General features: G+C 36.2%; 2 protein-coding genes across 2 annotated transcripts; both read left to right on the top strand.

Moving 5' to 3' along the window:
- The first annotated feature begins 168 nt into the window (after positions 1 to 168).
- On the top strand, positions 169 to 2,603 carry LOC113277398 (DUF724 domain-containing protein 6-like). Its single transcript, XM_026526511.1, has 3 exons — positions 169 to 720; positions 1,166 to 1,220; positions 1,306 to 2,603. Exons 1-2 carry the CDS (start codon positions 305 to 307, stop codon positions 1,170 to 1,172), a joined length of 423 nt encoding a protein of 140 aa, XP_026382296.1. The 5' UTR covers positions 169 to 304; the 3' UTR covers positions 1,173 to 1,220; positions 1,306 to 2,603.
- On the top strand, positions 2,604 to 3,474 carry LOC113277387 (polyubiquitin 11-like). Its single transcript, XM_026526505.1, has one exon. The coding sequence runs from the start codon at positions 2,604 to 2,606 to the stop codon at positions 3,291 to 3,293; it is 690 nt and encodes a 229-aa protein (XP_026382290.1). The 3' UTR covers positions 3,294 to 3,474.
- The last annotated feature ends 10,885 nt before the right edge of the window (positions 3,475 to 14,359 follow it).

Genomic DNA, 14,359 nt, shown 5'->3' with positions numbered 1-14,359 from the left:
AATCAAAACAAAAGGTTGGATTTAATAACCCTCCCCTTCAAAACAACAGGCAGCCGCTTAGCTTTACCCACAGGACATCTGAGTAACTTTACAATAATACCCCTCATAAAGGATTTCCTACTTTGAAGTACTTTCAACTTCTACACCCAAACCAAACCAAACCACCTGTCTATCAGTTTCTGTTTCTTTGACCTCTCTGTTCTCTTCTCATCTACTCCCCAATATTCTGTCATTTAGGGTTCGTTTCTTCTTCACATAAAACAAACCTGAAAGAAGAAAATAATCAAGAAATCAAGAAAAAAAAATGGATTTTAAAAGAGGAGATAGAGTAGAGATATCTTCAAAAGAAGAGGGTTTTGTTGGATCATACTATTCAGCAACAATCTTAGCGAAACTAGCACCAACAAATGAGCTGTGGGTGGAGTATGAAACGCTATGTCAAGAAGAAGATGAGAAAAAGCTGTTGAGAGAAATTGTTGATGTGAAGAATGTGAGACCATTTCCTCCTGAGGTTAAGTTGTCCGAGTATTCACTTCTGGATAAAGTTGATGCTTATGATAATGATGGATGGTGGGTTGGGAGGATTAGTGCTGTTCTTGATGATTCAATGTATTATGTTTATTTTGAAAGTTGTAGAGATGAAATTGCTTACCCTGCGGATAAATTAAGGATTCATCAGGAGTTTGATAAGGGGAAATGGTCTGTTACTAATCACAAATGGTGAGTCACATTTCTTCTTCTTTTCTGATATCATGTCAATTTTGCCTTCTAGGGTTTCATTTTTGGGTTTGTTCTAATTTTTATGGTCTTTCATGGGTTTCTTTTGCTTCGTTAATAGATCCTGCAATTTGTTTTTTTTTTGGTTCTGTAATCTAAATGGTAATCTCCAGGTTCCTGGTTCATAAAACAGGTCCTAATTGATAAGGATTTTTGGACACCATTTTCAAGATTTACCATGTTAGACTAGTTAAATCTGTATATTATGATCTTGTGGTCTAATTCTGTAATGGGTTTGTTCCCATGTTGAAAATTGAACAGTAGATTCATAGTTTTTCTATGTCTGTGTCATTGTTAGAATGTGTAAAGTCTTAATAATTGATGAACCAATTTCTACAAACAATTTGATCCAAATAAAATGCACTAGTACTGCAATGTCGTGTTTCAGGTCTTGAACCCGGTTGCTGATGGTTAAGGGGGATTAAGAAGAGATGAAGGAAGATGTAAGTAAGTAGGAATTGGGATCTGCTAATTACTTAATAATTATAATGTAGAAAGGAGATTTTAACATTTTGTTCTTCACTATAGATGCAATGGAGAGGAGTAGTTGAAAGAGACTTATGACATGAATGTAGAGGACTAGAGGAGTATTCTGTTGAATCTTTTCTCTGGTTCTTTGTTGCTGGAACAGCCATTACAGGTTTACTTACTTATTTAAGTACATTCGTTTTCTCTTATTCTCTCATGTTATTTGTTGAACAGTCGTAAATTTTCATCCTAGAGAGCATAGATTTCAAAGTGAAGCAAAATGGAGAGCTTCTGTGAAAATGTGTCTTTATTTCCTTGTAGTGTATTTACTAACCTGATGGTGCAGTGCGCTGTACCTGCTAAATTGAATGATGTGGGTATGCATGAGTAAATTGGTCGCTGGGTAGTTGAGATTTTAAGTGGAGTAGATAGAGAGGCATAAAGATCATGGGGAATTCGGGATGACTTCAACCATATAGATATAGCCTCTTTGATATGCCTGTTGCAGTCACACTGTGGTTAATTTGCTTTATTTTCTCCATGAATTCTGAAAGTGCACCTTGGACTGCCTGGTGAGACCTTGCGCTTGGTCTGGCCATGCATGCCTTATCCCCAAACTGCCTGACTCATCCTGCCGCTGAGTCTAGGGAGGAGGAGTTTCTCACCGTGCCATGCCTGGCCCTTTTGTTTTAGCCAGTTTTAAGTTTTGTCAAGTAATTGATGTCTCACATGATTTACATGTTCACTAAATTGCTATGGGCCTTAGAAATTGCATCTTTAGCACTCCCGGAAGAATTAGAAAAAAAGACTCAATTTTGATGAAACAAAGCTAGAGAAAAGATGAATTAATATAATTGAGATTTGATTGTCAAGTTATTTACATTAATACCACTATACAGGCGTGCTATCATATTGGCACGGGTAGAGAGACCGAGTGGCGAAAGGCAATAACAGCACTGACCGGGCTATCTCCCGTGCCGTCCATCGTGCCATATAAAACAACCCCTAACCAACAGTTTGAAACCTTTCACTCCTAAATTGCACAACTTACGCGTACCCTAGAGTCCTGTTGCCCCCTCAGGAATAGAGAGTGGGTGGGCTTGTTCTAGAAAGTTCCATTACTTTTGGAAACCAATGTTAACCGTGTCGAGAACCTTCCAGAAAAAGACGACTAAACCGAAACGCAACTACACATCTTGCTTCCAGAACATTCCATCCAAGGCGGTTTCCGGTTCTGGGCTGGGATTACTACCCTTGGCTTACACTATAAATAGAGGCTCCTTGAGCCTCTTGGTTCTTTCTAACCATATCTTTCTCTCTTTTAAAGGAATTTTAAAATTCTTCAGCGATCTTTGAATATGCAGATTTTTGTGAAAACTCTAACCGGGAGGACAGTCACCCTAGAGGTCGAGAGCTCTGACACTATTGATAATGTCAAGGCTAAGATCCAGGATAAGGAGGGCATTCCTCCGGAGCAGCAGAGGTTGATCTTCGCTGGAAAGCAATTGGAGGACGGTCGTACTCTGTCCGATTACAATATCCAAAAAGAGTCTACTCTTCATCTTGTCCTTCGTCTTCGAGGTGGTATGCAAATCTTTGTTAAGACTCTAACTGGCAAGACCATCACTTTGGAGGTGGAAATCTCTGACACGGTCGACAATGTGAAGGCCAAGATACAGGACAAGGAAGGCATTCCTCCAGATCAGCAACATTTAATCTTTGCTGGAAAGCAGTTGGAAGATGGCCGCACCCTTGCGGATTACAACATACAGAAGGAATCCACCCTTCACCTGGTTCTACGCCTTAGGGGTGGTATGCAGATCTTTGTGAAGACCTTGACTGGGAAAACCATCACTTTGGAGGTGGAGAGCTCTGACACTATCGATAATGTCAAGGCCAAGATCCAGGACAAGGAGGGTATCCCTCCAGATCAGCAAAGGTTGATTTTTGCAGGAAAGCAGCTAGAGGATGGTCGTACTCAGGTTGATTATAACATTCACAAGGAGTCTACTCTTCACCTTGTTCTTCGTCTCCGTGGCGGTAACTAGAAATCCTCATGTTAACTTGCTGATATCGTTTGTGGTGATGATTGCCAAGAAGATGTTTTAGTTGTTTGCTGTTACATTGTGGTTAATGCTTGAAGAGCTTTGGTTTCTTTTTCGTAGTTATTATTTGTAATGGAAACTGCAAGATGAAACTTAGCTTATATAAAACAACTCTCTTTATTGATGTTTAGAAAATCTCTCAAAACTAAACACAAGCTCTAATCTTGCTCATATGATCAACCACAACTTTGGTGATCATATATATATAGAACTATGAATTCCTTTTCCTAGTCCTATTACCTTATTACATGTCTTTCCTTTTCTTAGAACTAGATGACTTCTAATTCCCTTAGGATTACATCAATTGCCTTTTCTTATCCTAACCAACTTGTTAGAGATTATCTTAGGCTTAATGTTGAAGTTTATCCAACATTCTCCCCCTTAAGCTTCAACTGTGCTTGAGAAAAATCTTGTACTCCTATTAATTTCATAATCTCTTCAAACTTGATCCGAGCCAATGCCTTTGTTAATATATCTGCCTTCTGCTCAGTTCCAGGTATGTGTTCTACGTTAATGACCTCCTTCTCGATGCATTCTCGTATGAAATGATACCTTTTGTGAATGTGTTTCGTCTTCCCATGAAACACTGGATTTTTAGTGAGTGCAATTGCAGACTTATTATCAATCTTGATGAGAACTTTTTCAGGTTCTCTTCCTTTGATTTCACCCAATGATTCTTGAAGCCATATTGATTGTTTAGCTGCTTCTGTTGCGGCCATAAACTCAGCTTCATAGGATGAGAGGGCTACAATGTCTTGCTTCTGTGAACACCATGTAATAGGTGCTTCCCCTAGATAAAATATATGACCAGTTGTACCTTTTCCATCATCTTGGTCAATATTATGACTGCTGTCACTATACCCAACAATTCCTTTTGATCCTCCTCGACCATACTTCAATCTATAGCTGATTGTTCCTCTTAGATATCTCAATATCTGCTTTATTACATCACCATGAGACTTGCGTGGACTCTGCATATAACGGCTTGCTACTCCCACAGAGAAAGCCAAGTCTGGTCTTGTGTGTAAAAAGTATCTAAGGCATCCAACATTTCTTCTATAACTCGTTGAATCAATCTCTGCTTCTTCTTGTGCCTTTGAAACTTTAAGTCCAAACTCCATTGGTATCTTAGTTGGATTACAAGTTTCAAGTCCTGCTTCTTTCAGAATTCTCCTTGCATAAGCTTCTTGTTTAATCTGAATCCCATCTACTCCTTGATGGACTTCTATGCCAAGGTAATAAGTGAGTTTTCCGAGGTCTGACATCTCAAACTTTGATGACATTTCTCTCTTGAACTCATTGATCACCTTAAGGGAGTTTCCAGTCAAAAATAGATCATCTACATAGACTGCAATCACAAGAAGCGTTCCATTTTCTTCTCTTCTGTATACTGATGTTTCTTTAGAGCACTTAACAAAACTGATTTCTCTTAAGATTTGATCTAACTTTGTATTCCAGGCTCGAGGAGCTTGTTTTAGACCATATAGAGCTTTTGATAACTTATAAACCTTATGCTCTTGTCCTTTACTTCAAAACCTTCTGGTTGTTCAACATACACATCTTCTCGCAATTCACCATGTAAGAATGCTTTCTTAACGTCTAAGTGGTGAATTTCCCATGAGTTTGATGCTGCTTATGCTATTAAGAGACGAATTGTCTCTAGTCTAGCAACTGGTGCGAAAACTTCATCAAAGTCTATGCCTGATTCTTGAACGTATCCCTTAGCTGCAAGTCTTGCCTTATATTTGTTGACAGTACCATCAGCATTCCGTTTTATTTTGAAGATCCACTTAAGACCAATCACTTTTACCCCACCTGGCTTATCAATTAGAAACCAAGTCTTGTTTCTGTTGATTGAAATAATTTCTTCTCTAGATGCTTGTGTCCATTTAATCGAGACCTTTGCTTCCTGAAAATTCCTTGGTTCATCATTAACAGAAAGTAGCATTATCTCACATTCTTCTGCAGCTTGAAGAACATAATCCTCCAGATACTGTGGCTTTTGTATCTGTCTTGTTGATTTTCGCAGTGGAATGGGTTGAGTTATTTCATCGATCTCTTCTTCTTCTTCTTCTTCTTCTTCTTCTTCTTCTTCTTCTTCTTCTACTTCTTCGTTATTATCAGTGTTTTCATTATTCTCTTCTTCTTCTTGATTAACATCATTGTTTCCATTGGTATTGATGATTATGGGTCCTTCGCCTTCATCAATTACTTGACCCCATCTCATGTGACACATTCCTGGATCCCTACTTGGTCCATCATTAGTTTCTTTCCAGTTCCAGTTTTCTTTTTCATCGAATACCACATCTCGACTCACTATTACTCTTTTCGTTGTTGGATTGAATAATCTGTAAGCTTTGGATCCAGGCTCAATTCCTAGATGCACAAGAGTCTGAGATCGATCAACAGTTTCTTAAGAGTTGCAGAATCAACTTTTGCGTATGCTTTGAAACCAAACACTCTTAAATGATCTATGTTTGGTTTTCTCTTTCGCAAACTTTCATATGGAGTCATGTATTTCAGAGCTTTCGTAGGTATCCGGTTTATTAGGTATGTGGAGTGTCGTACAGCTTCTCCCCATAGATAATTAGGTACCTGCATAGCCTTTAAAGAACTTCTTGTCATCTCCATTAGAGTCCTGTTTCTCCTCTCCACCACTCCGTTTTGTTGTGGTGTATATGGTGCTGTGAGTTTCCTTTTGATTCCATTTGACTCACAGAACTTGTTGAACTCTAAGGAAGTGAACTCTCCTCCTCTATCAGTTCTAAGCATTTTGACCTACTCTTTTAACTCTTTTTCTATCAGATTTCTGAAGGCTTTGAATCTGTCAAATGCTTCACTCTTTTCTTTCATAAGAATAGACCACATATATCTTGAGAAGTCATCTATAATAACAAATATGTATTTGTTATTTTCAAGGGTTTGTGGTGTAATAGGACCACATAAATCAGCATGAAGAAGCTCTAATGGCTTTGAGGCTCTGAATGTTATTGCTTTTGGGAAACCTTGACGAGTTTGTTTCCCAACTAAACATGATTCACAGATTTTTGCTTCATCATTTATCTGTGGTATTCCTTGAACCATCTTGTTCTGAGACATTTCCTTTAAAGCTCTAAAGCTTATGTGTCCTAACCTTGCGTGCCACTTCCATGTCTGATCTTCCAGTCTCATATTCAGACAAAATGGCCTTCCAATCATGAGACTTATCTTGTAGAGTCTATTCTGTGAGCGTGAGACTCTAACTAAAAGTCTTCCACTTGGGTCATGAACTGTTAGATAATCTTGTCGCGTTCTAACATCACATCCAACTTCTGTAGCTTTTCCTAAACTTAGAATGTTGCTTTGTAAGTTTGGGATGAAGTAGATGTTTGTGACAAGATTCTGTTCTCCGGTCTTGCTCTGAAATAGAATTGATCCTTTCCCTTCAATTTCTACAGAAGATCCATCCCCAAACTTCACTTGTCCTTTGATTTTCTCATTGAGTTCAGAAAAGTAGTGTATCTTACCAGTCATGTGATTGCTGGCTCCATTATCTAAATACCATATTCCTTCTTCTCCATCCTTTGATTCGTAGTTCTTTGGTATTAGTTTCCCTTCGTTTAAGAATACAACTTCGTGCATGAAAAGAGCTGTATCTGCTTCCCTTGTTTCATTCTTGTTTGCTTCTTCCATCTTTTGTATTCTTTCAGGGCATACAGAGGAGAAGTGTCCTGGTTTATCACATCTGTAACAAATAATGTTTGATCTATCCTTCTTTTCTTTCCCTTGGTTTTGATCATTCTGATTTGTTGTTCTATCTTGTGAGTTAAACCTTCCTCCCCTTCCCCGGCCTCTGTTTCCTCTACCACCTCTTCCTCTTGTCGTAGAGTTTTGTTGGTAAGAGTTTGTGTACAAGAGTTTTCCTTGAGTTTCTCCATTGTTTTCTTCATCAAGGATTCTCTCTTCATATGCTTTCAATCTTCCAATTATATCTTCATAGCTAGTCTTCTTTAAATCTAAGACTTGTTCGAGAGAAGCTATGATATGAATATAGTTGGATCTTGGTAAACTATTGAGAAACTTCTTTACCAGTTTATCTTCATCAATGGATTGTCCAAGTGACGCAGCTTTTGAGGCTATCTCTGATAGCTTTCCTGCAAAGCTATCAATAGTATCAGTGTCTTTCATCTTCACTCTTTCAAATTCAGACATTAAGGTTTGAGATGGGCTTCTTTAACTCGATCAGCTCCGAGATTACGTGCCTTTATTGCATCCCAAATTTTCTTTGAAGTTTCCTGTTCACTAACTTGTAGAACAAGACATGCTGGTATTGCTTGAAAGAGTAAACCTATAGCGATGTTGTTCTTATCTGCATCATCTGTTCCTGGTTCAATTGTATCCCACACCTTGTAGATTTTCATCAGTACCTTCATTCTTATGGCCCATACTGTGTAGTTTGTGGCGTTGAGGATTAGAACTTGTATTGATGGTGGCGTGAACTGTTTTGCACCCACAATGGTGGTTTCGCTTTCCATGGCTCAGAAACAAGCTCTGATACCAATTAATGGCAACTGCAAGATGAAACTTAGCTTATATAAAGACAACTCTCTTTATTGATGTTTAAAAAATCTCTCAAAACTAAACACAAGCTCTAATCTTGCTCATATGATCAACCACAACTTTGGTGATCATATATATATAGAACTATGGATTCCTTTTCCTAGTCCTATTACCTTATTACATGTCTTTCCTTTTCTTAGAACTAGATGACTTCTAATTCCCTTAGGATTACATCAATTTCCTTTTCTTATCCTAACCAACTTGTTAGAGATTATCTTAGGCTTAATGTTGAAGTTTATCCAACAATTTGATCTATAAAAATTATTTTCATGATTATTGAATCTTCGATCCATCTTATAAAATAGTCTCTCCAAAATCGAGTTCATGAATACCTTAATCAGACCCGGAAGTATGAGAGATTTCTAAACATACAAAATTCAGATACGAAATGGAAAAGCCCGTTAATGAGCCTTTTATTATCTCTGTGTTGCTTCATCATCTTCTGGTCGGCTTATAAAACAATCCAATCTGCTCACAGAATCCATCGAAACCAAAATATAAGAAACTTTCAAGAACATCATGTCGTAACCGTAAAGCCTTTTCGCTGCAAAAAGAAAAAAATCAAAGACAGTAAAACCTTCACATGACCATGTGCGTTCAGAAGGCAAGGATGCTTGGCTTAGCACGTAACAAATGATCGTACAGATAGTTACCCTTGTTGGAGAGTAACAGTTTTCTACGTAGCTAGTTCATTTATATGTGCAAGAACCCCCAATGTAGCACAAGAGGCCCAAAGAATTTACGGAAACTCAGTTCCCCTATGATTTTCAGCGGATACTTAGTTTCCATTTGGAGATTTTGGTTTTAATCTTTCTTTTTCACTTTTAACTCTTTTATTTCTACTAAACTCTTTATTTTCTTTTATATCTCATTTTTTTCTCTTCAATTATTTTACCCATAATTAATAATTATCTAAAACCGGAGAAACAAAGCTTTGGAAAAAATACGGTAACTGAGTTTATATTGGGCATTATAGACATGGAAATTGTAGTATAGCTAAAGGATGGCACAACAACATATTGAGGCTGCCTTGATGCCTTTATCCCTTAGCTTTAAATAAGTTATGGATAAGTGATAAGGCACACTATTGTGCTTGGCATTAGAGAGTCTTTGTGACTTTTAGAGACAAAAAAGTGTGATTCGTAAGTAGTAGGTTTGTAAAGACAAAAAAATGTATAATATCTAATCAAAAATTCAAAACATCTAACTTATACTTTATTATGTACGTCATAATGTTAATATAAGTACCATGAATACTTATTAAATATGTGTTCATTGTCAAAATAAATCTCACTGTTTTCCTATGCCTATGTTTTCATTCTCTTTGTTCCACTTGTCCAGCATTTCATTTGCTATGCTATTTCTCCATTGGTTTACTGTGCAAATAGTCATCAGCTCAAACAAAAAAAGAGAAGAAAAAATTGTCCCTACTCTCAAAAACAAATATTCCCCAAATTTCCAAGTCTCCTAAAATATCACCTCTTGGGGAGATATTTCCACCATGCCTATTTTTCTAAATAAGTCTCTCCAGATATCTGATAACAACAAATCAATGACTCCCAATTCTCATTCGAATAACATGGGTGCTGGAGTAACTCTTATGAAATCTTAATCCAATAACATGGAGTTTCAGAGAATTTATATGACTTAAAAACAATCTTTGACCAGTAACAAGAGACATTAGGAAACTCTCCAAAATTCTCTATAGACTGACAATAGTTTCGGAAACTCTCCGAAAATCATCTGAAATCTCATTTGACTACCCCCCTGCAAGTTACTTGCAGCAAATCACTCTTTGATCGATTGTTTATTTTGACAACTCTAACAGGGGGTTAGTCAATTGAAATTTGTGGAGATGTTGAAAGAATTTTAGAGACTTATAAAATCTCTTGTTAATCAACAGAGAGTTCTTCAAAATCTCAAACAATCTCTGTTATTGGATCGTGACTTTCTAAAAATCTTCATATTCTATGTTATTGGATTTGGAATTTGAAATCAATGATTTATGGTTCTTTCTTTCTTTAAGAATTAAATATCAAAATATTAAAAACAATAACCAAATAAGCTACAATTAAATTAATAAAAAATTTTAAAAAAAATTGTCTTCCAAAACCCAATAAGTTTACTAAAGATTCAAATCCCTTATGTTCGTCTCGTTTTGATTTTATTGAAAAAATGGTTACAATTTCTGTTAGCCATGCATGGAGTAATACATTTTCATTGAAATATTCATATATTCATTTTGTAAAATAAATAAATATATTGTTTGTCTCATGTATGTAAGTTAAAATTCATGTATGTTTTATTGTCTCAATGAATCATCATAATTCCTTGAAAATCATTCAGAGAGTCTCTCAAAATCTCTAAACTCACGGAAAATCACCCAAAATCTCTTGCATAAAAAGTCCCTGGATGTCTCTACTAATCCCAATTGACTATCTCCCTGTAAGAACTCTAAGAGAATCTCCTGGTGTATGTTGAAAAAATCCTATGTGGAGGTCATTGTTAGGCTTCCATTTGTAAGGGTTTTCATACGTGGGCATAAGTAAGATCCTTTGTCCTAAAATTCATCTCAAATAGTTAAGGTTGTTCCTTGTATTTTGTATTTAGATAAGCATAAATATATTTTTTAAGTATATATGATTTTCAATTAATCAGGTGAAAATAGTTAGCGATCATTCCGAAGGTTTAGATAAGATTTTATTCAACACCTTTGTATTTAGTATATCATCGCTCCTATTTTGTAGAATCTAACTATTGGAGACGGATTTATCATAACTAGAGGTTCAAATGTCATTGAAAAACAAAGTTTGCACCTTTTATTGGATATTCTTTAAGTATTTCCATTAAACAGAAGAACAGAAATAAAGGACGATTATGTTTTCTTTTAGTTAGAATTTAGAAACGAATTCTAAATACCTATTAATTAATCTAATTACTACTCTAATTTACTGTTATACCCCTTCACTTTGCCCAAAAAGAAAAGTCTATCCCACGCCATAAATCATTTTCTACTTTACCTTCTTTCGCCTCCACAAACATCAAAACTCTGCAACACTCATGAACCAAAATTTCAATGGAAAAAACAGATCCTTCAGATTCAATCAATGTTTCTTCTTCTCTGCATAACCCCACATACCAAAACCCTATTGAAGAAGCAGCTACCCAAATCTTATCAATTTCTCCATCCAATTAATTCCTCTTCCTCTCTGCATTACCCCATGAACAGATTCAACTAAAAACCCAATTGAAGAAATATCTCTCCAAAATACAATCAATCTCTCTTACAAAACCCCTTTTTAATTGTTTCCACTACCAAAATTACATCTCTCACAATATTCGTTTCTAACCCTAGCTAGCTTACTGCCAACAAACCCAAACTCAAACAGTTAAAGCAACACCTTCTTCTTCCCCGATTCCGATCAATTACATGTAAGAAGAGAAAAAACCCCAAAAATAAAGAGTAATTCAAGGAGATGGTGATGAGAAGATTACAGAATAAAGAATTGAAGTTGTTGATGTGGATTCGACTGAGATGGGCATGAATCTGATGAGATTTGAATGAAGAACAAAGAAGGTGATAATGAGATTTAACAGGAGAAGAATGAAAGGTTGAGCTGTTTTTGAGCAATTGATGTAGGGATTGAAGACTAGGGTTGAACTCGAAGAAAATTAAACTTAGGGTTTGAACAATTCAATATATTCAGAGGAAAATTAATAGTATATGCAGTTTAGATGAATGGTATTTTGGAAGAACGGGTATAATCTCGAAGTTTTTTTTAAACCAAGAAAATTACAGAGAAAAACAGGGCGAGATTTGGTTGCAGCCAGGTGGATTTGTGAAGAACAGTTGAGTGTTGATAGAGTTTTTCTAATAGAGAATCTGGGATATGGATAATGGCTTGAGGGGTGCAGTGTGTTCACTAAATTGGTGACCTTGAACTGAATTCAAGCAATTGCAGTGGATAAGCTAGAGGTGATGATATGAATGAGAGTATTCTGATGCTGTTGAAGCTGAGATAAGAAGAGTTAAAAGATGGTGTTGCAGTTGTGTTGAAGCAGCAGTATGGTTGGAATTGATATCGTTGTGTGGTTCAGGTGGTGCTAGTTGCCTTGAGATGGTAGTGAGGTTGATGCTGTATGTTTGAAATTGCAGGAACTGAATTTGAGAAATGTAGCAGGTACAACTGAGTAATGGGTCTTTTGTGAAGCTGAAGATGGTTTTGATGAGCTCCGGATGAGCTGGTGGTTTTGTTGTCACCGGTATTGATTTGATGTTAGTTTGCTGCAGTTGAACTGAAGTAGCAGTGACTAATGATAGAATTGAAGTTATTGCGGAAGAAGATGGTGGATTATTTATGAAGTTCAAATTTGAGATTGTTGGACATGATGTTCTCTGCCGTACAATTAAGTATGTTGTTGCTTTCGTTGATGAACACGAGAGATATTGGAGAGTAGGAAAAAGGTTGGAGGGAGAAAAGTACATTATAAATCAGGACCCTTGTATTTAAGGGTAGACTTATACACTCATATAATTTATTTTATATATTTAATTAAAATCAGGTCAATAATGGTCAATAAAAGTCAACGTTGGATTTTAGACCAAACGCAAAGGCTGGGTAAATATTAGACCAAAGACATTTTTTGGTCAAAACCTAAGTACCAAAAACCAAATAACCCTTAAAATAAACGGATTCGTAAATTATAAACTTATTTTCTTGACTTTTTTTTTGCGAATCCAATTTTTGATATTAGAGAATAATGAGGATCTTATTATTGAGCTCCGCAGAATCCCCTAACTGATAATCAGGCTCAACGTCAAGAATAATTAAACTCACAATCAAATCTTACGCCATACCTATAATACAATTTCTGTAACAACATATGGCAATATCAGACTGCTAAATTGATGCTTTGTAGAAGCCGACAACTCACAGAGCAATATCAAATTCCAGATCATGTACAACCATGCATTAGTTTAACTTTGCACCTGCTTCATGATTCAGTCTAGTTAGCGTTAATTACGAAAAGTTTTTCTTTTCAAGTCATTTTGCTTTATTGTATTTGCATCCTTTTAAACTACTATTTTACCCCTGTAAGATAGGTTTAGAGCTTCCATTATTACCTGATGAAAAAAGTTTGTATCTACCGATTCTCCATCTATCAAAATTCCATCCAAGATTTGCTTATCTGCAATGAATGCTCCTTGATTCTTAGAAATGAGTTTGGGTAGCACCTTTTCGAGTCTTCTTGACAACTTTGTAAACACTGTTCACCAAGCTTATTGGCCTGAAATCTTGAGGAGAACAAACATGTTCAATTTTTGGTATGAAACTAATGAAAGAGCAATTTATCCTCCAGGCAATGTTCCTTTGAGAGTCAAATTCCTGGATTACTGCCATAAAATCTTTTTTAATAACATTTCAAGACACTTTTTAGAATTCCATGTTATATCCATCAGGTTGAGGTGATTTATTGTTCTTGAATTGCTTTATAACAACTAAACACATTTGCTTCTCAAAAGACACCTATCTTGGTTTAAACCCCATTGCCGAACTCTAAACTCTACAGATTTGTCAAGTTCAATACTTGAATATGCTTTGTATGGGAGGTATGTGGATCCTTAATGATTGCCAGTGAATGCCAAATGACATACAACATAACGTGCACCTTCAAACTCAAATGTCAACATACACCTAAGAATATGTAATTTCTAAAAATCTACATATAACATTGTAAAATTCTATTGCATGCGCCTGCAATTAAGTTTATGCGGATCCAGCATATGTGTTGGTGCTTAAGAAAAATGATATCGATGCAGAGCTAAGACACATTTCAATTCTAATACAAAAGAACGAATCCAATTAGCATATATACCAGGATAGTGAACATATAATAATTCGTAGTCACCAAACAAGGAACTTGCTTGCTCTAACAAATTTTGGAAGTCAGAAATGTTGTGGTGTTGTCAATCCTTTCTGCGGTGGAACTTAAATTGATGAAAAGGATTACTTGATCTAGTTGTTTGCGTTTGCACATGATTTTGGGTGCTCTTGTTTTGACATGGGAGCACTCACTTTCTTAGAGGTATGCCCTAAAGTCTTCACTCGATTCAAATAATTTAAGACACCTTTGGCGTCCATGTGTATATCACAGGAGCCGTCTGTGATTAAATTTCGGTCAGCCACAAAATTGGTGTAAGCCGTTAAATTTAATATTAAAATCAGATCAACGATTACTATTTAACCCTAAAATGGACGGACTAGATCGATATCTAAACCTTATAAATAGAATAGTTTTCCCTCATTTCTTCTCAGCTTCCATCTATCTAGCTGAGCAGAGAAAAAAAAATCCAAAATCTAACCCTAAAAATCAACAGCAGCAGACTCTCTCATGTTCATGACCCATCA

The sequence above is a fragment of the Papaver somniferum genome, chromosome 1, assembly GCF_003573695.1.
Source record: "Papaver somniferum cultivar HN1 chromosome 1, ASM357369v1, whole genome shotgun sequence".
Classification (NCBI taxonomy): domain Eukaryota; kingdom Viridiplantae; phylum Streptophyta; class Magnoliopsida; order Ranunculales; family Papaveraceae; genus Papaver; species Papaver somniferum.
Note: the sequence above shows the minus strand (reverse complement) of the source record. Positions and strands in the feature narration are given on the sequence as shown.